This window comes from Pseudophryne corroboree, chromosome 6, assembly GCF_028390025.1.
Source record: "Pseudophryne corroboree isolate aPseCor3 chromosome 6, aPseCor3.hap2, whole genome shotgun sequence".
Lineage (NCBI taxonomy): Eukaryota > Metazoa > Chordata > Amphibia > Anura > Myobatrachidae > Pseudophryne > Pseudophryne corroboree.
The window spans coordinates 207206372-207227745 of NC_086449.1; the positions used below are offsets into that span (position 1 = coordinate 207206372).

General features: G+C 49.1%; 1 protein-coding gene across 5 annotated transcripts in view; it reads right to left on the reverse strand.

The window, feature by feature from the left end:
* RNF212 (ring finger protein 212) overlaps window positions 1-21374 on the reverse strand; it is a 476056-nt gene that overhangs the window by 380030 nt on the left and 74652 nt on the right. For all 5 annotated transcript variants that reach the window (XM_063925682.1, XM_063925685.1, XM_063925683.1 and 2 more), the window contains exons 2-3: window positions 6502-6655; window positions 6066-6127 (exon numbers count right to left, since the gene is read on the reverse strand). In XM_063925682.1, the coding sequence (XP_063781752.1) occupies window positions 6066-6127; window positions 6502-6628 (189 nt within the window). In that variant the 5' untranslated portion in view covers window positions 6629-6655. The remainder of the gene's footprint in view (window positions 1-6065; window positions 6128-6501; window positions 6656-21374) is intronic.

A 21374-nucleotide genomic window follows, 5' to 3' on the forward strand; every position in this document is an offset into this window, starting at 1 on the left:
CATTATACTGGACAATGAATGGCCTTGGGCCTTGTTTATTGGTTGCCTTAAGTGTAAGGGCATTCTTACAGAGGTAAAACTAGACCTTGAGCTCACTTCCTGAAGAGATGTTGGAGACTGGGAGTCAAGTAACCTTGAAGTATAAAAAGTCCTCATTAAAAGGCAGAGACAAAGAAATACGATTTGAAGACCACGCAGATAAGTATTACTGCAAGAAAATAGGATTTTGATAACCTACCGGTAAATCCTTTTCTCCTAGTCCATAGAGGATGCTGGGGACGACATCAAGACCTTGAGGTATAGACGGGATCCGCAGGAGATATGGGCACTCTAAAGTCTTTTCATTGGGTGTGAACTGGCTCCTCCCTCTAGGCCCCTCCTCCAGACCTCAGTTGTAAGAACTGTGCCCAGGGAGACTGACATTTCGAGGAAAGGAATTACTTAACTAGTGGTGAGATATCTACCAACTCACACCCTCAACCACGCCGCACACATGGCATTCAACATAACACGCGCAAACAGGCATGAACCAATTGCAGAAACATGCTGAACTAAAATAACACAACTTGTGTAAGTGTAATAACTAAACTGCAGGTAAAATACGCACTGGGACGGGCGCCCAGCATCCTCTACGGACTAGGAGAAAAGGATTTACCGGTAGGTTATCAAAATCCTATTTTCCCATACGTCCTAGAGGATGCTGGGGACGACATCGAGACCATGGGGTCTATACCAAAGCTCCAGTACGGGCGGGAGAGTGCGGATGACCCTGCAGCATCGATTGACCAAACTTGAGGTCCTCATCGGCCAAGGTGTCAAACTTCGTTTGACCCTGACCAAGTAGCTGCTCGGCAAAGTTGTAATGCCGAGACCCCCCGGGGCAGCCGCCCAGGTTGAGCCCACTTTCCTAGTGGAGTGGGCCTTTAACGATGTCGGTAACGCCAATCCAGCCGTAGTATGAACTTGCTAAATCGTATTTCTAATCCAACGTGCAATAGTATGCTTGGAAGCAGGACAGCCAATCTTGTTGTGAGCATACAGGACAAACAGAGCCTCTGTTTTCCGTATACGAGCCGTTCTAGCGACATAGATTTTCAAAGCTCTAACCACATCTAGAGATTTTGAACCAGTGAATGTGGTGAATGTGTCAGTAACTACTGGCACTACAATCGGCTGGTTTATGTGGAAAGATGAAACCACCTTCGGAAGAAAATGTTGACGAGTCCTCAACTCTGCCCTATCTTCATGGAAGATCAGGTAAGGGCTCTTGTGAGACAAGGCCCCCAATTCAGACACCTGCCTTGCGGATGCCAAAGCCAAAAGCATCACCACTTTCCAAGTGAGAAACTTCAACTCTATCTTTTGTAGAGGCTCAAACCAATCCGACTGAAGGAACTGCAATACCACGTTAAGGTCCCATGGTGCCACTGGAGGCACGAATGGAGCATGAATGTGCAGAACCCCTTTCACAAAGGTCTGAACCTCTGGAAGAGAGGCCAATTGTTTCTGGAAGAACACTGAGAAGGCAGAAATCTGGACCTTGATTGATGCCAATTGGAGGCCCGCCTCCACACCATCCTGCAAAAAATGGAGAAAACATCCTAAATGAAACTCTTCCGTAGCAGCTTTCTTGGATTCACACCAAGATACATATTTTCTCCAAATACGGTGGTAATGTTTTGACGTTACTCCCTTTCTGGCCTGAATAAGGGTGGGGATGACCTCCTCGGAAATACCCTTCCTGGCTAGGATACGGCGCTCAACAGCCATGCAGTCAAACGTAGCCGTGGTAAGTCTTGGTACACACGGCCCCTGCTGCAGCAGGCCCTCTCGAGGGGGAAGAGGCTGAGGATCTCCTATGAGTAACTGCTGAAGATCTGGGTACCAAGCCCTCCTTGGCCAGTCTGGGGCAATGAAGATTGCTCGAACCCTTGTTTTTCTTATGATCCTGAGTACTTTTGGGATCAGCGGAAGTGGAGGGAAGACATACACTGACGGAAACACCCACTGGGTCACCAGTTCATCCACTGCTACTGCTTGAGGGTCTCTCGACCTGGAACAGTATCTCTGAAGCTTCTTGTTGAGACGAGATGCCATCACATCTATTTGAAGAACTCCCCAAAGACTTGTCACCTCTGCGAAGACTTCTTGGTGGAGGCCCCACTCTCCTGGATGGAGATAGTGTCTGCTGAGGAAGTCTGCTTCCCAGTTGTCTACTCCGGGAATGAATATTGCAGACAGAGCTTTTAGATGCTTTTCTGCCCAGCAGAGGATTTTTGTCGCCTCTGCCATTGCTGCTCTGCTTTTCGTTCCGCCCTGCCTGTTTATGTATGCGACTGCTGTTACATTGTCCGCCTGGATCTGCACGGGACGGTCTTGAAGATGATGTACCTACCGCTTGTTGAAGGCCGTTGTAAATGGCTCTTAGCTCCAGAACGTTTATGTGAAGGCAGGCTTCCTGTTGTGACCAACGTCCCTGGAAGTTTTCTCCCTGAGAGACTGCTCCCCAGCCTTGGAGACTTGCATCCGTGGTTACCAGGACCCAGTCCTGAATCCCAAACCTGCGTCCCTCTAGCAGGTGAGAGCTGTGTAACCACCACAGGAGCAAAATCCTGGTTTTTGACGACAGGATTATCTTTCTGTGCATGTGTAGGTGTGATCCCGACCACTTGTCCAACAAGTCCCACTGGAATACTCTGGCATGGAACCTGCCAAACTGTATGGCCTCATAGGCTGCCACCATCTTCCCCAACAACCGAATGCACTGATGGATCGACACACTTGATGGTTTCAATATCTGTTTTACCATTTTCTGGATTTCCAGAGCCTTTTCCAGCGGAAGAAATACTCGCTGAACTTCTGTGTCCAGAATCATCCCGAAGAAAGACAACCTTGTCGTCGGTTCCAACTGTTACTTTGGGTAATTTATGATCCACCGAGTATTGACAGAGAGCGTGATATGTTTTGTAAACTGCTGCTCCCTGGATCTCGCCTTTATCAGGAGGTCGTCCAGATAAGGAATTACAATGACTCCTTTCTGACGAAGGAGAACCATCATCTCCGCCATCACCTTAGTGAATACCCTCGGCACCGTGGAGAGACCGAAAGGTAACGTCTGGAATTGGTAATGGCAATCCTGAACCGCGAATCTCAGATAAACCTGGTGAGGAGGATAAATGGGAACATGCAGGTTAGCATCCTTTATGTCCACCGACACCAAGTAGTCCCCCTCCTCCAGACTGGCAATTACTGCCCGAAGTGATTCCATCTTGAACTTGAACCTTTTTAGGTAACCATTCAGGTCCTTTAGATTTAGGATCGGTCTGACCGAGCCGTCCGGCTTCGGAACCACAAAGAGGCTTGAATAAAAACCCCTCCCTTGTTGTGACAACGGTACCAGGACTATGACCTGGTCTTGACATAATTTTTGGATTGCCGCTGTTACTGCTTCTCTTTCTGATGGAGAAACTGGCAAGGTCGATTTGAAAAATCGGCATGGGTGAAGTGTCTGAGACGTGCCCCCACCCGAGCGGCCTCCCGCAAGGGAGCTCCAGCGTCATGCTGGGGATTTGGCAGAAGTAGGGGTAGACTTCTGCTCTTGGGAACCTGGAGCCGCTGTGGGCTTCTTTCCCCTTCCCCTACCTGCCATGAAGGGGGAACCTCTCGTCTTTTTGTATTTATTGGGCTGAAAGGACTGCATTTGTGGGTGATAGGTCTTTTTTGCCGGTGCAGACGCAGAGGGCAAAAATGTCGACTTACCTGCGGTAGCCACCAAGACTAACGCATCCAGGCCATCGCCAAATAAGGCCTCACCTTTATATGGGAGAGCCTCCATGTTTCTTTTGGAATCTGCATCCGCGTTCCACTGGCGAATCCACAACGCCCGCCTAGCCGATACTGCCATGGTAGCGGCCTGTGAACTCAAGAGTCCAATATCCTTCATTGCTTCCAGCATGTAGGCGGCAGCGTCTTTGATATTCCCTAACTTAAGGAGTATCTCATCTTGATCAATCGTGTCAATTTCTGATGACACGCTTTCTGACCATTTTTCAATAGCACGACTCACCCATGCGCAGGCAATAGTGGGCCTAATCAGTGTACCATTGGTAACATAAATGGATTTCAATGTCGTTTCCATTTTTAAGAGAAGCCGTGCCAGGAGCAGGGAGAATTACCTTCTTTGTCAACCTGGAAAGTGCACTGTCTAACACAGGGGGTGACTCCCATTTTTTCCAGTCCTCAGCCGGGAAAGGGCAAGCTATGTGAATCCTTTTGGGAATACGAAATTTTTATCAGGATTCACCCACATCCCTTCAAATAGAGCATTTAGTTCATGTGAAGGGGGGAACGTGACTTTGGACTTCTTTTCCTAACATAAATATGCCTTCTCCTGAGGTACAGGAGTGGTTTCTGTAACCTCCAACACATCCCTTATAGCCACAATCATATATTGTATATTTTTTGCCAATTTATAATCTATCTCTGGATTCACCATCGTCAACACAAGAGTCAGAATCCGTGTCGGTATCAGTGTTCACAACATTTGCAAATGGTCTCTTTTGTGACCCAGAGAGGCCGCCCGCATAAGGAATAACAGCATCTTGAAAAATCACATCTTCCACAGATTTTCTCCAGCATGCAGCCTTAGATTCAGACTTATTTAATCTACGGTTAATCAGATGCATACGGTCACGTATCTCTTTCACCCATGCAGGCTCTTAGTGTGCCGGTAGTGCCACCACATTACAACTCTGTGTCCCTAAAATGGCTTCCTCCGGGGAGGAACTCCCTGCCTCAGACATGCCTCACACGTGTACAGCACACCAACAGACACACTGGGACTTATTTTGGGGACAGACCCACAGTAAAATCTGTCAGAGGGACACAGGATAGGAGCAGCCAGTTCACAATCCCAGCGCCAGTATTTCCTGTGAACACAGTATGTCCACAGCCTAACAGCGCTTTTTAAATCGTAATATACACTATCAAATGCACCATAATCGCTTTGTGCCCCCCCCTTAATAGCACCCTGTACTTGTCAGAAGTGGAGGAGAGGACCAGCGTGTATTCTGCAGCCTGAGGAGAGAGAGAAAATGGCGCTGAGTAGTGTGCTGGCTGCCTGAGGAAGAAGCTCCGCCCCCGCAATGGCGCGTCCTTACACTCATGCAAACACTGTAATATTTATACTGGCGGGGGTAGGGCTGTGCCAGCGGCAACTTATGCCCCCTTTTAGCTAGTTTGAGGTATTTTCCTTGCTGCCCAGTGCGCCCCCCCCCCGCGCCCTGCACCCTGTAGTGCCTGTGTGTGTGGGCAGCAATGGCGCGCTGCGCTCCCGCCAGCCGTGCCGTACCTCAGCCGTCGCTTACTTGATAGAAGATCATTCTTCTTATACTCACCTGTCTTCTGACTTCTGGCTCTGTGAGGGGGGTGACGGCGTGCTGTGGGAGTGAGCATCTAGACACGGCTAGCGTTCAGTTCCCTTCAGGAGCTAATGGTGTCCTGTCAGCCAGAAGCAGAGCCATGAAACTCTGAGGAAGTTGGTACTGCTTCTGTCCCCTCAGTCCCACGAAGCAGGGAGTCTGATGCCAGCAGATCTCCCTGAAAATAAAAAACCTAACATAAATCGTTTCAGAGAAACTCAGTAGAGCTCTTCAGAGTGCATTCAGTCGACCTGGGCACATTTCTAAAACTGAGGTCTGGAGGAGGGGCATAGAGGGAGGAGCCAGTTCACACCCAATGAAAAGTCTTTAGAGTGCCCATGTCTCCTGCGGATCCCGTCTATACCCCATGGTCTTGATGTCGTCCCCAGCATCCTCTAGGACGTATGAGAAATGTTGATGTACGCCTAATATATGCATAATTTGTCCAATTAAGAAGGTTTTAAAGTTACTACACTATAAATTTACTACACTATAAGTGCCCTCTTGGTGTTGTATTGTTTGCATTATATATAAGCTACTATAAATCATGTATCAATTTGTAACTTGAGGTGAAAAGTGGTCTCTACTCTACAGTACTAGTAACTTATACCATATAGTATAAAACACATTTTCATATAATTATACCTCATCATTAAGAAATATCGTGCGACAATATGATCTGCACACACCACACTCTTCTTTTTTTCCTACAAAGAGAAAACAGACACTCACATAAACATGATAATTATCACTAGAATTAATTTTACACGTACAGAGCTTCACATTATTCACAGGGTAGTGCTGGCAAATGAAGCAACATGACAATCGTCACTGAAAGAAACTGGGAATTCATAAAGGAATGTAATTACAGCCATGCATCTGTTGTTATTCCCATCTCTTAATGTAGTCAAATGGCAATAGAATGATTACCCAGTTTTGAGTGAGCCAATGTAAACAGCTGAGCAAAAATCTATAAAAACTTTATATAACGTGACCTCACATTTGTAAAGGGTAGGATCTGCAACACCGCATTTGTAATGAAGAAAACCTATTCCTGACTGAAGCAGACACAATTCTGTACCTTTCTGCAGGCAGAGGTCACACACCACATGACCACAGTTTGTTATGGCAAATCGAGGTGTTTCTCTGCTAGGCTGTCGAAAGCAGACGTTACATCTCAGATCAGCCATTTGCGATGGTTCTTTCATTAATTACAACACGAGACAATGATTTAGCTATAAAGAAAAAAAGAAAGTTGTTAGAAAACTTTTACAATTAAAAACAATTAAGCTCTAGAGACTATGGGTCTGATTCAAAGTTACAGGTAAATCGCAAGCATCTGCGCACATACACATCTCTGCATATATGTGGGCTAGTCAGGTTAGCATGGAGGTAACCTGGATCTTCCCTTGCGGATGAATACAAGAGGGGGGCGGCAACGGGGCACTAAGAATGAGCTTGCCATAGTAGTGTAGACAGAAAGAACCAGTGATTTCAGATAGATTTATGGCATTGAGGGCAGGACTGGTTCAAACGCATATACTTTGCGTGCAACTCTGAATAGGCCCTTAAATGTATGGACATGATATCATACAGTGTGAAATGAAAGTAAAATAAAATTGTTAGACAAAAATAATTAGAATGTATCCTTATACCAGCGGTAACGGGTGGTCTTCTGTATGCCGACTGACGGGATCCCGGCGCACAGTATACCGGCGCCGGGATCCCGACAGCCGGCATACCGACACTTATTTTCCCTCGTGGGGGTCCACGATCCCCCTGGAGGGAGAATAAAATAGTGTGGCGCGCGTAGCATGGCGAGCGCAGCGAGCCCGCAAGGGGATCATTTGCGCTCGCCACACTGTCAGTAAGCCGGCGGTCGGGCTCCCGGCGCCGGTATGCTGGTCGCCGGGAGCCCGACCGCCGGCATATCGTAGTGAACCCGCGGTAACAACAGCAGACATAAAAGGACATATCAGATAGTGCTTATGTAAAATATAGGTAGAATAATGTAGGATGAACAGAACATCTATTACATGCCTCTATTTGCATCAAGGTACTTAAGTTTAGGGTCATTCCATGTCAGTTCACCCAGGCATGACACCCACCAACTCAGATTTTCATGATACTTTGTACAATTGATACTACCACGTAGCTACTAACCCATGCCAAATTTTTCTTCTCTAGGCTTCACAGTTTCAAGATATAGGGGGTCAAAGTTTCGAAAAATTGCTGGGAAATGCCACTACTGATACTCCGTTTTTTCTGAAGTGTATTTGGAAAAAAGTCACATCTCAGTGCCTAATCCATGTATCACTTCGAAATGTTGACCCTTTGTCAATCAAAATATGGAGATTCCAGTTTTATCAATATTGCCTGACTCCAAGAGTTCATTATATACACCTTTACTTCATACTTAATCTTTTTTTTGCTGAAAAAAAAAAAAGTGGTTTCAAATTAGCATTATCAACCTAAGGGACTATTTTAATGTTTAATTATAATTCTCTCGTTAAAAATGAAAAACGAGATATATGGTAAGAACTTACCGTTGTTAAATCTCTTTATGCGAGGTACACTGGGCTCCACAAGGATTAACATCGGGGTGTAGAGTAGGATCTTGATCCGAGGCACCAACAAGCTCAAAGCTTTTGATTGTTCCCAAGATGCTCAGCGCCGCCTCCTCTATAACCCCGCCTCCATGCACTGGGAGCTCAGTTTTGTTAACCAGCCCAGTGCTGTAGCAGGTATCAGAGACGACAACCACTCGTAGCCACATACACCACACACTCACCACAGGAGAGGGTGTAAGCGGCTATGCCAATACCAACCCAAAGAAGCAAAGTGCGTCAGGGCGGGCGCCTTGTGGAGCCCATTGTACCTCGCAGAAATAGATTTAACAACGGTAAGTTCTTACCATAAATCTCATTTTCTGCTGCGGGGTACACTGGGCTCCACAAGGATTCACACTGGGGATGTCCGAAAGCAGTTCCTTATGGGAGGGGATGCCCTGTAGTGGGCACAAGAACCCGGCGTCCAAAGGAAGCATCCTGGGAAGCGGTGGTATCAAAGGCATAGAACCTAAATGATCGTGTTCCCTGAGGACCACGTAGCCGCCTTGCACAATTGTTCAAGGGTCGCACCTCGTTGGGCCGCCCAAGAAGGTCCAACCGACCGAGTAGAATGGGCTTTGATGGTAGCAGGAACCGGACGACCAGCCTGTACAAAGGCATGTGCAATCACCATTCTAATCCATCTGGCCAGAGTCTGCTTGGAAGCAGGTCAGCCACGATTGTGAAAACCAAACAGCACAAAAAGAGAATCGGATTTCCTAATGGAGGAAGTTCTCTTCACATAGATATGGAGAGCCCGTACCACATCCAAAGACCACTCTTTGGCAGACAACTCAGGAGAATTAAAGGCCGGAACCACAATCTCCTGGTTAAGGTGGAAAGAAGACACCACCTTGGGTAAATAACCTGGCCGCATTCTAAGAACCGTCCTGTCACGGTGAAAAATCAAATAGGGAGACTTACAGGATAAGACACCCAAGTCCAAGACCCTTCCACCTGAAGCAATAGCCAGCAAGAACACCACCTTAAGGGAAAGCCACTTAAGGTCAGCAGAAGTAAGAGGCTCAAACGGAGACTCTTGTAAGGCCTCCAAAACCACCGACAGATCCCATGGGGCCACAGGTGGCACATACGGAGGCTGAATCCGCAACACACCCTGAGTGAATGTATGGAAAACAGGAAGGGTAGCAATCTTTCTCTGAAACCAGACCGACAAGGCAGAGATGTGAACCTTGAGAGAGGCCAGACGCAGGCCTAAGTCCAGGCCCTGTTGTAGAAAGGCTAATAGTTTGGCCGTACTAAACTGGAAAACGTCATGATTGTGAGACGCACACCAAGTAAAGTAAGCATTCCAGACCCTATGGTAGATCCAAGCAAAAGCCGGCTTACGGGCCTTCAACATAGTTTGAACGATCGCCTCAGAAAAACCCTTGGCCCTCAGGACAGAAGCTTCAAGAGCCATGCCGTCAAAGCCAGATCGGCCAAATCCTGGTAAACACAAGGGCCCTGAACGAGGAGGTCTGGTCGTTGTGGAAGTAGAAGGGGACGATCCAACGAGAGGCCCTGTAGATCGGAGAACCAGTGCCGCCTGGGCCACGCTGGAGCGACTAGAAGTAGGTTTCCTCCTTCTTGTTTGAACTTCCTTATTACTCTGGGCAGGAGTGACACCGGAGGGAACACATACAGCAGCCGAAAGTTCCACGGGATTGACAGAGCATCCACGAATGCTGCCTGAGGATCCCTTGTCCTTGCTCCGAAGACCGGAACCTTGTGATTGTGTCGAGATGCCATCAGGTCCACATCTGGGAGGCCCCACTTGTCCACGAGAAGTTGAAACATCTCTGGATGTAGGCTCCATTCTCCGGCGTGCACGTCCTGACGACTGAGATAGTCCGCCTCCCAGTTCAGAACGGCCGGAATGAACACTGCTGATGTGGCCAGCAGATGGCGTTCTGCCCACTGAAGAATCCTTGATACTTCCCTCATTGACATGAGGCTTCGAGTGCCGCCCTGATGATTGATATACGCCACCGTGGTGGTGTTGTCCGACTGTACTTGAACAGGTCTGTTCTGTATGAGATGCTGGGCCATTGTCAACGCATTGAACACTGCCCGCAGTTCCAGAATGTTTATCGTGAGTAGTGACTCCTCCATGGTCCACCGACCCTGGAGAGAGTGTTGTTCCAACACCACGCCCCAACCTCTCAGATTGGCATCCGTCGTCAGTAGTACCCAGTTGGATATCCAGAAGGGACGGCCCCTGCTCAATGGTTGGTCCTGAAACCACCAGCTCAGTGAGAGGCGGACCTCCGGAGATAGGGAGATCATGCGAGATCTGATCCAGTGAGGCAGGCCGTCCCACTTGGACAAAATCAACTTCTGCAGAAGGCGAGAATGGAATTGAGCATACTCCACCATGTCGAAAGCTGACACCATGAGACCTAGCACTTGCATCGCCGAATAAATCGACACTTGCGGACGGGATAGGAAGCATTGGATCTTGTCCTGAATTTTCAGGACTTTCTCCTGAGACAGAAACAACCGCTGGTTGTGAGTGTCCAATAACGCACCCAGGTGTACCATGCTCCGAGCAGGAACCAGGTAGGATTTCTTCCAGTTGATCAGCCACCCGTGGACTTTCATGCACTGGACCGTCAGATCGAGATGACACGGGAGAAGTTCTGGGGAATTTGCCAGGATCAACAAATCGTATAGGTACGGTAGGATCCTGACCCCTTGACGGCGAAGTGAAGCCGTCATGACCGCCATTACTTTGGTGAAAACTCGGGGAGCCGTTGTCAAACCAAAGGGTAACGCCCAAAATTGGTAATGAAGGTTGCCCACCGCGAACCTCAGGTACTGCTGATGAGACACTGCAATGGGAATATGCAGGAGACCATATAGTCCCCAGGCTCCAAGGCCAGAATAATAAAGCGAAGAGTTTCCATACGAAACTTGGAGACCCGCACATACTTGTTCAAGGACTTCAGATTGAGAATGGGCCGCGAGGACCCGTTCGGCTTCGGGACTAGAAACAGCGGTGAATAGTACCCCTTGCCTCTCTGAGCCAGAGGCACTTGTACCACCACTCCTGTGGTCAGGAGGGACTGTACCACCGAATGCAGAGTGTTTGCTTTTGCCGGATCCAGAGGAACATCTGTCAGGCAAAATCGATGAGGGGTACGATTCTTGAAGGGTACGGCGTAACCTCGAGTGACGACTTCCCTTACCCAGGTATCTGAAGTGGTCTTCAACCATTCCTGGGCAAAACCTAGAAGTCAGCCCCCCACCCTGGGATCCCCCAGAGGGAGGCCCGTCCTGTCATGTGGCTGGCTTGTCAGTTTTGGAAGCAGGCTGACGGGCAGCCCAGGCTTGCTTAGGTCTGGGCTTGGCAGGTCTGGAAGCACGAAAGGGCCGAGAGAAAGTATTTAGCCTTCTGTGCGGAAGGAGCCGTACTAGGTAGGCAAGCTGTTTTAGCAGTAGCCAGATCAGCCACAATCTATTGAGGTCTTCTCCAAAGAGAATGTCTCCCTTGAAAGGAAGCACCTCCAGGGTTTTCTTGGAATCCATATCCACCGACTAGGATCTACACAACAGGATACGTCTGGCCAAGACGGACGTAGTAGCAGCCTTGGCCGCCAGCACCCCAGCATCGTAGGCCGCCTCCTTAAGATACAGAGAAGCCATGGCAATATATACGAGAGACATTGTCGAGCATGCTCAGATGCATTGGTTCAAGTTCCTGAGCCCACACATCAACAGCTTCAGCAGCCCATGTTGCTGCAATAGTTGGCCTATGTACAGCCTCCGTTAGGGTGTAAATTACTTTCAAACTACCTTCCACCCGTCTATCAGTCGGCTCCTTCAGAGAGGTGATGGTAGTTACCGGCAGAGCAGAGGATACAACCATACGCGCCACATGAGAATCAACAGGCGGACGGGTTTCCCAATTTTTACATACCTCCGCAGAGAGAGGATAACGAGCCAACAGTCTCTTGTTCGGTGTGAATTTTGTCCCCGGATTTTCCCAGGATTCCTGACGTATGTCAACCAGGTGATCAGAATGAGGTAAAACTTGTTTAACCACTTTCTTACGTTTGAACCTATCTGGTTTCTTAGAGACAGCCTCAGGCTCAGGATAATCAGACACTTGAAGAATGAGCCTAATCGCCTCAATCAAATCCGGGACATCCACTAACGACTTTCCTTCCCCATCAGAAACATCTGTATCAGTGTCTGTGGGATCAGTATATGCACCATCCTCATCAGAGGATGTGTCTGGGATAGCAGTGGATTGGGAGGAGGTAATAGCCCGTTTAGAAGACGACTTAGTCTTAGGCGGGCGAGAGTGACACTTAGATTTAGTCAGTGACCGGTTCAAATGCTGTATGCTGTAATTGAGTGGAGATTCAATCTGCCCATGGCGGATTAATAGAAGGGACCATAAACTGCTGCAGTGACACAGGTGGTCCTACAGGGGGCGCCAATTTAGTTACAAGCGTGTTTAATAGCGTGGAAAATGTAGCCCAAGGTGGGTTCTGTGAAGCTCCAGGTGCTACCGACCCACTGGGGGGTAAGGAACCCCCTGAACCTGAACTCTCAGCTGCCATATTATCCTCCAACACGTCCGCGGCCTCACTACCACGTAATGTGGGAGAAGCCCCAGCGTCGTTGCCACGGGAAGCAGACATAACAGCGTGCACAATGTTAGGCAAACCGGTACAATGTAGCAGAAATATACATAACAAGAGCCCCCGTGAAATGCGACTATGATCTATGATCGCACAGACCGGGGGGGGGGGTCAAGAGATATAAACGTATATGGTGACTATAAATCGCAAGGAAAAATACACAGCAGGTATATCTTGTGATATAATCCTATATCAAACAAAAATACACCTGATACACTTAGCCCCCTCAGGTATGGTAATATAGGAATAGCACGCTGAGTGAAATACCCTTGTAATGAGGCAACCACATAGCAGCTACATGCACACACACATATATAGTCACAAGGGTACCATGCAGAAATTATGCACCATAAAACTGCACTGGACTAGCAATACAAAGAAATACTCAGTATGGCTATATGTGTCAACTATAGATATAACAAACACAGTAAAGACTATGATATGCAGCTCCAGGGCGGGAACATTGCAGAAATGGCGCCCTAGGGCTGGGGGAAGGGGCCTCAGGTCTGGCCTGCCCCCCCCCCCCCCCCTTGCTGGCATCCCCACCGGGCGCTGCGGGCCGAAAAAATAGGATTTTGGTACTTACCGGTAAATCCTTTTATCCTAGTCCGTAGAGAATGCTGGGGACTCCAAAAGGACCATGGGGGGGTATAGACGGGATCCGCAGGAGCTTGGGCACACTTAAAAGACTTAATCTGGGTTTGAACTGGCTCCTCCCTCTATGCCCCTCCTCCAGACCCCAGTTATAGGAACTGTGCCCAGGAGAGACGGACATTTCGAGGAAAAGATTTTTGTTTAAACTAAGGGCTACAAACATACCAGCCCACACCACAAACGGTATGTACAACCGGAGTAACTTTAAACCAGATAACAGTATGAATTAACACCAGCAACAAGCTGAAATAGAAATACACAACCCGTGTATAAACTAATTTAACCAGCAAGAAAACACTGCAAGTAATAGTCCGCACTGGGACGGGCGCCCAGCATCCTCTACGGACTAGGAGAAAAGGATTTACCGGTAAGTACCAAAATCCTATTTTCTCTTACGTCCTAGAGGATGCTGGGGACTCCAAAAGGACCATGGGGATTATACCAAAGCTCCAGAACGGGCGGGAAAGTGCGGACGACTCTGCAGCACCGACTGAGCAAACGCAAGGTCCTCATCGGCCAGGGTATCAAACTTATAGAACTTAGCAAAAGTGTTCGAACCTGACCAAGTAGCTGCTCGGCAAAGCTGTAACGCTGAGACACCTCGGGCAGCCGCCCAAGATGAGCCCACTTTCCTGGTAGAATGGGCTTTTACTAACTTCGGCACCGGTAGTCCGGCCGAAGAATGAGCCTGCTGAATCGTACTACAAATCCAGCGTGCAATAGTCCGTTTTGAAGCAGGATGACCAATTTTGTTGGAAGCATACAAGATAAACAGCGCCTCAGTTTTCCTAGCAACAGCTGTCCTAGTGACGTAGATCTTCAACTCTCTTACAACATCCAGAGATTTTGGAATCGCCACAGCTTCCGTAGCCACCGGGACCACAATAGGTTGGTTAATGTGAAATGAAGAAACCACCTTCGGCAGAAATTGTTGACGAGTCCTCAATTCCGCCCTATCCGAATGAAAAATCAAGTACGGGCTCTTATGAGATAAGGCCGCCAACTCTGACACCCGCCTGGCAGACGCCAGTGCCAATAGCATAACTACCTTCCAAGTGAGAAATTTCAACTCAACCTTATGCAAAGGTTCAAACCAGGAAGACATGAGAAACCGTAAGACTACATCAAGGTCCCATGGAGCTACAGGAGGAATAAACGGAGGATTGATATGCATTACTCCTTTCACAAAAGTCTGAACCTCTGGGAGGACAGCTAACTCTTTTTGAAAGAAAATAGACAAAGCCGAAATTTGCACTTTGATGAAACCCAATTTCAGTCCTGCATCTACTCCCGTCTGTAAAAAGTGGAGAAAGCGACCCAAGTGAAAATCTTCTGCAGGAGCCATTTTAGACTCACACCAGGAAACATACTTTCTCCAAATACGGTGATAATGCTTCGCCGTAACCTCCTTCCTAGCCTTAATGAGAGTTGGAATGACCTCCCTGGGAATACCCTTACGAGCTAAGATCTGGCGCTCAACCTCCATGCCGTCAAACGCAGCCGCGGTAAGTCTGGAAACACGCATGGACCCTGCAACAACAGGTCCTCTCTTAGAGGAAGCGGCCAAGGATCTTCCACCTGTGATTCCTGAAGATCCGGGTACCAGGCCCTTCTTGGCCAATCTGGAACGACGAGAATCGCCTGAACCCTTGATTGTCGAATGATCCCCAGTACCTTTGGAATGAGTGGAAGTGGAGGGAACACATACACCGACTGGAAAACCCACGGAGACACCAGGGCGTCCACTGCACTGGCTTGGGGGTCCCTTGACCTGGAACAATACCTCGGGAGCTTCTTGTTGAGACGAGACGCCATCATGTCGATCAACGGAATTCCCCAACGTTTTGTCACCTCTGAAAATACCTCTTGGTGAAGAGCCCACTCTCCCGGATGGAGATCGTGTCTGCTGAGGAAATCTGCTTCCCAGTTGTCTACTCCCGGTAGGAAGACTGCTGACAGGGCGCTCACGTGTTGTTCCGCCCAGCGAAGGATTCTTGTGGCCTCCGCCATTGCCGCTCTGCTCCTTGTTCCGCCTTGACGGTTTATATGCGCCACCGCTGTGATGTTGTCTGACTGTACCAGGACAGGTCGACCCTTAACTCGAGAACATTTATGTGGAGACAGGCTTCCTGGAGCGACCATTTCCCCTGGAAGTTTCTTCCTTGGGTGACTGCGCCCCAGCCCCGGAGACTTGCATCTGTTGTTAGAAGCACCCAATCCTGGAAACCGAACCGGCGTCCCCCTGGGAGGTGATGATCTTGTAGCCACCACAGGAGAGAAATTCTGGCTCTGGGAGATAGACTTATCTTCCGGTGCATGTGCAGATGAGACCCGGACCATTTGCTCAGCAAGTCCCACTGAAATATCCGGGCATGAAACCTGCCAAATGGAATGGCTATGTACGCCGCAACCATCTTCCCCAGAATCCGAGTACAGTGATGGATTGACACACTTGTCGGCCTCAGAAGTTCCCTGACCATCGCCTGCAGTTCCAGAGCCTTTTCTTCTGAAAGAAATACTTTCTGTAAATCCGTATCCAGAATCATGCCCAGAAAAGGCAGCCGACTGGTCGGAATCAACTGAGATTTTGGCAAATTGAGTACCCAACCGTGCTGTCGCAGAACCGACAGTGAAAAATCTACACTTCTCAGCAACCGTTCCTTGGACCTCGCCTTTATCAGGAGATCGTCCAAGTACGGGATAATTGTAACCCCTTGTTTGCGAAGGAGAACCATCATTTCCGCCATGACTTTGGTGAAAATCCTCGGAGCCGTGGAGAGCCCAAACGGCAATGTCTGAAATTGGTAATGAGAATCCTGTATCGCAAACCTGAGGAAGGCCTGATGCGAAGGATATATCGGGACATGTAAGTAGGCATCCTTTATGTCGACTGATGCCATAAAATCCCCCCCTTCCAGGCTGGCAATTACCGCTCGAAGGGATTCCATCTTGAACTTGAAAACTTTCAAGTATGGATTGAGGGATTTTAGATTTAGAATTGGTCTGACCGAACCGTCCGGTTTCGGCACAACAAAGAGGCTCGAGTAGAGCCCCTCCCCCCGCTGGGACGAGGGAACGGGAACAATGACCCTCTGTAGACACAATTTTTGAATCGCTGCCAGCACCACCTCCCTGTCCGGAAGAGCTACTGGTAATGCCGAAATGAAGAACCGGTGAGGGGGTATCTCCTGAAACTCCAGTTTGTATCCCTGAGACACAATCTCTAGGACCCAAGGATCCAGGTCTGATTGAATCCAGACCTGACTGAATATTCGTAGACGGCCCCCCACCGGTCCGGACTCCCCCAGGGAAGCCCCAGCGTCATGCGGTGGACTTGGTAGCAGCAGGGGAGGACTTTTGGTCCTGGGTGCCTGAGCCTGCAGGAGGTTTCCTTCCCCTTCCCTCTACCTTTTGAAGTGAGGAAGGACGAACCTTTTCCACGCCTGTATTTATTGTGACGAAAGGACTGCATTTGCTGATGTGGTGCCTTTTTCTGTTGTGTGGGAACATAAGGAAGAAAAGAGGACTTACCCGCAGTCGCGGTCGAGACCAGGTCAGCCAAGCCGTCCCCAAACAAGACAGTACCTTTGAAGGGTAATGCTTCCATAGCCCTCTTGGAGTCGGCATCAGCGTTCCATTGATGGATCCACAACGCCCTCCTGGCTGATATCGACATGGCATTGGTTCTTGAACCCAAGAGACAGACGTCCCTCACCGCATCCTTTAGGTAATCTGCAGCGTCCTTGATATAACCGAGAGTCAAAAGGACATTATCTTTATCAAGGGTATCCATATCATTAGCTAAATTCTCAGCCCATTTAGCAATAGCACTACTCACCCATACCGACGCCACAGCAGGTCTGAGCAATGCACCCGAATTAGCGAAAATGAACTTCAAAGACGTCTCCAGCTTGCGATCCGCCGGATCCTTGAGAGCTGCCGTGTCAGGTGACGGAAGCGCCACTTTCTTAGACAAATGAGATAGAGCTTTGTCAACATTTGGAGACGCCTCCCATTTTTCCCTGTCATCAGAGGGGAAAGGATACGCCATGTAAATTCTCTTGGGAATCTGCCACCTCTTATCCGGCGACTATCAAGCCTTTTCACAAAGAGTATTCATTTCATGAGTATTCATTTCATTTCACCTCAGGTTTTTTTCCCTTGAACAAGCAAATCCTTGTTTCCTGTACCACAGGTTCATCAGAAATGTGTAAAACATCTTTTATAGCCACAATCATGTACTGAATACTCTTAACTAACCGTGGATGTAAAGCAGCCTCAGTGAAATCAACCTCGGAATCAGAGTCCGTGTCGGTACCAGTATCTACCACCTGAGTAAATGGCCGCTTTTGCGACCCGGATGGGGTCTGAACCTGAGACAAAGCCTCTTCCATGGACTTTTTCCACACCTGCGTCTGTGACTCAGACTTATCTAACCTCTTTGATAAAGAAGCAACATTCGAATTTATCGTACTGAGCGAGTAAATCAGGTGTCGGCTGCGTCGACAGTCCCAAATCTAGCCCTGCATCCGCTCCCCCAATAACATCCTCTGGTGAATAACATTCAGCCTCAGACATGCTGACACGTAGTACCTACACACAACAACACACAGAACGTCCCAGCTAGGTGACAGGCCCACAATGATGCCCAGATAGAGAACACAGAGAGAGTATGCCAGCTCACACCCCAGCACCCATATATCCCAAGAAAAGATATATGTACCCAGCGCTGCTTTGTAATGATAATAAGCACCACACTGCGGGCCCCCCCCCCCTTCTGAATATCTCCCCGTTACTTGTCTGAGGAATGTGGAGGTCCCGGCAGCGTCTCCCTTCAGCCGCGTGTTGAAGGAGAAGATGGCGCCTGTGAGCCGCGGGACGAAGCTCCGCCCCCTTCCCGGCGTGCTTCGGCCCGCCAAATTTAAAAATTAAAAATGCCGGCGGGGGTTTTTGGAAACGGTGCCGAGGCACCGAAAAGCTCTCTGCCAGCCCCAAAACTCCAGTAACATGCTGCCCAGGGCCCCCCCCCCCCCCACAGCACCCAGTAAATACCGTTGGTGATGTGTGTGAGAGCATGGAGCACAGCGTTACCGCTGTGCTGTACCTTCCGTTACTGAAGTCTTCTGCCGTCCTGAAGTCTTCTGATCTTCTCATACTCACCCGACTTCTTTCTTCTGGCTTCTGTGAGGGGGTGACGGCACGGCTCCGGGAACAAGCAGCTAGGCGCACCAAGTGATCGAACCCTCTGGAGCTAATGGTGTCCAGTAGCCAAGAAGCAGAGCCCTTAACTAAGAAGAAGTAGGTCTGCTCCTCTCCCCTCACTCCCACGCTGCAGGGAGCCTGTAGCCAGCAGGTCTCCCTGAAAATAAAAAACCTAACAAAGTCTTTTCTAGAGAAACTCAGGAGAGCTCCCCTAGTGTGCATCCAGTCACTCCTGGGCACAAAGTCTAACTGGGGTCTGGAGGAGGGGCATAGAGGGAGGAGCCAGTTCACACCCAGATTAAGTCTTTTAAGTGTGCCCAAGCTCCTGCGGATCCCGTCTATACCCCCCATGGTCCTTTTGGAGTCCCCAGCATCCTCTAGGACGTAAGAGAAAGCAGGGTTAATATAGAGGAAAAAAAGCCCTGACCTGTGCCCTTTAACTGTCCCTTGTGGCTAGTGGAGCGGCTGCCCAGTATTCAGTGTCCACGCCAGCGCACGGCCCGCCTCCTACGGCCGCACTGGATCGCGGTAAAGTGCGGCACAGAAGCCCCTTACCTCCCCCTTATCAGCGGTCCCACGATCCGGGAGGACGGCGGCGTGTGTGTGACTGACCTCAGTGAAGAAGCCGCCGCCTCCGCTGCAGTGACCCGGCAACCAGGGCGCGGGAGTATACAGCGCCGCTGGGGGTGCCAGAGCTGCAGCTAGAAAATGTCCAGAAAGACTTCATCTCCTGCAGCCCATTAGTTGTAAAAGAATCCTCTTCTTTCTTCAAAGTTAAGCTAAGTAATAGGCCGCCTGAGGCAGCCCCCTGTTAAGTGCCTGCTTACTGCAGGGCACCAACTTACAAACTGAGCTCCCTGTGCATGGAGGCGGGGTTATAGAGGAGGCGACGCTGAGCATCTTGGGAACAGTCAAAAGCTTTGAGCCTGTTGGTGCCTCGGATCAAAATCCTACACTACACCCCGATGTGAATCCTTGTGGAGCCCAGTGTACCCCGTAGCAGAAATTACCATTAGGTATACGTTTGCCCGCCAGGGGAGTATTTTCATCTGTATATCTCTATGTATATTTGCAGATTTCTAATTACATGTAGGGTAGTATTCAGTTAGCTGCGATAACCCGGTTTTTGCACGAAAAAAAAGAGGATTTTAATTACAGTACCTACCAGTAAATCCTTTTCTCATAGTCCATAAGGGATACTGAGAACACTGATTACGATGGGGTATAGGTGGGGTCCAAAGGAGCAGATGCATTTTAAATTTCTTCAACAGGGTGTGCTGGCTCGTCCCCTCTATGCCCTCCCTCACAGCTCAGTTTAGGAAAGCTGTGCCCGAAGAAGGACATACTTGAGAGGAGGAAACATGACATGACACGAGTGGTGAGAGTAAAGAACCAGCCCACAGCAACAACAAAACTAGCAACCACTAGTGAAAAGGGAAGACAGCAACAGCTGAAATGAACCACTTCACACAAGAACAATAACTTGCAGGAAAGGTGAAGCACAGAGGCGGGCGCCCAGTATCCCTTATGGACTACGAAAAAAGGATTTACCGGTAGGTAATTAAAATCCTCTTTTCTCTATCATCCATAAGAGATACTGGGAACACTGATTACGATGGGGACGTCCAAAGCTCCCAGAACTGGTAGCAACGTGCTGAGACGTCTGCAACACCGTATGTCCAACTGGACATCCTCCAAGGCCAGGGTATCAAACCGGTAGAACTTGACAAACGTGTTTGTCCCCGACAAGGTAACAGTCCGGCATAGTTGCAAAGCCGAGACACCACAGACAGCCGCCCAGGAAAAACCCACAGACCGGGTAGATTGGGCCTTGACAGACCTAGGAACAGGTAAGGCCGGCGAAGCATACGCCTGTTGAATAGTAAACCTAATCCAACAGGCGATGGATTGCTTGGAAGCAGGAAGAACTTTCTTGCAAGCGTCAGAGGACAAACAAGGAATCCGATTTTCGGACAGTCGCAGTCCTCTTGACGTAAATCCTCAGGGCTCACACCACATTCAAGGACTCAGGAAGAGAGGCAGTGGCCAAAGCTGCCAGAACCACAATAGGCTGATTGAGGTGGAACACAAAGACCACCTTCAGCAGAAACTGCTGACGAGTCCTGAGTTCTGCCCTGTCCACATGAAAGACCAATAAGGAACTCCTACAGGACAGAGCCCCCAATTCTGAAACCCGCCTAGCGGAAGCAAAGGCCAAGAGCATCACTGTCTTCCACGTGAGGAATTTGTCTTTCACCGACATTAGAGGCTCAAACCAAGAGGACTGTAGGAATTTCAGAACCACGTTGAGATACCCAAGGAGCCATGGGCGGTACAAAGGGAGGTTGAATATGCAGGACACCCTGCCAATTTCTTCTGGAAGAAGATGGACAAGGCCGAGATCTGAACCTTTATGAAGCCCAACCGTAGGCCTGTATCCACACCAGCTTGTAGGAAGCGCAAAAAAGCACCCCAGATTGAATTCCGCAGCTGGACACCCTCGGCCTTCACACCAGGAGACGTTTAGTTTCCAGATATGGTGGTAATGCTTCAACGTGACAGGCTTCCTGGCCTGAACCATGGTGGTAATGACCTTATCCGGAATACCCTTCTTAGCTAGAATGTTCCGCTCAACCGCCATGCTGTTAAACTAAGCCGCCGTAAGTCCGGGTAGATGAACGGCCCTTGTTGAAGAAGATCCTCCCATAGTTGGAGGGTCCAGGGTTCTTCTACAGCCATGGCCAGAAGATCCACGTACCAGACTCTTCGAGGCCAGTCGGAGGCAATGAGAATTGCCTGTACCCCTCTCTTCGGAATCTTTTTAGGATCCGGGGGAG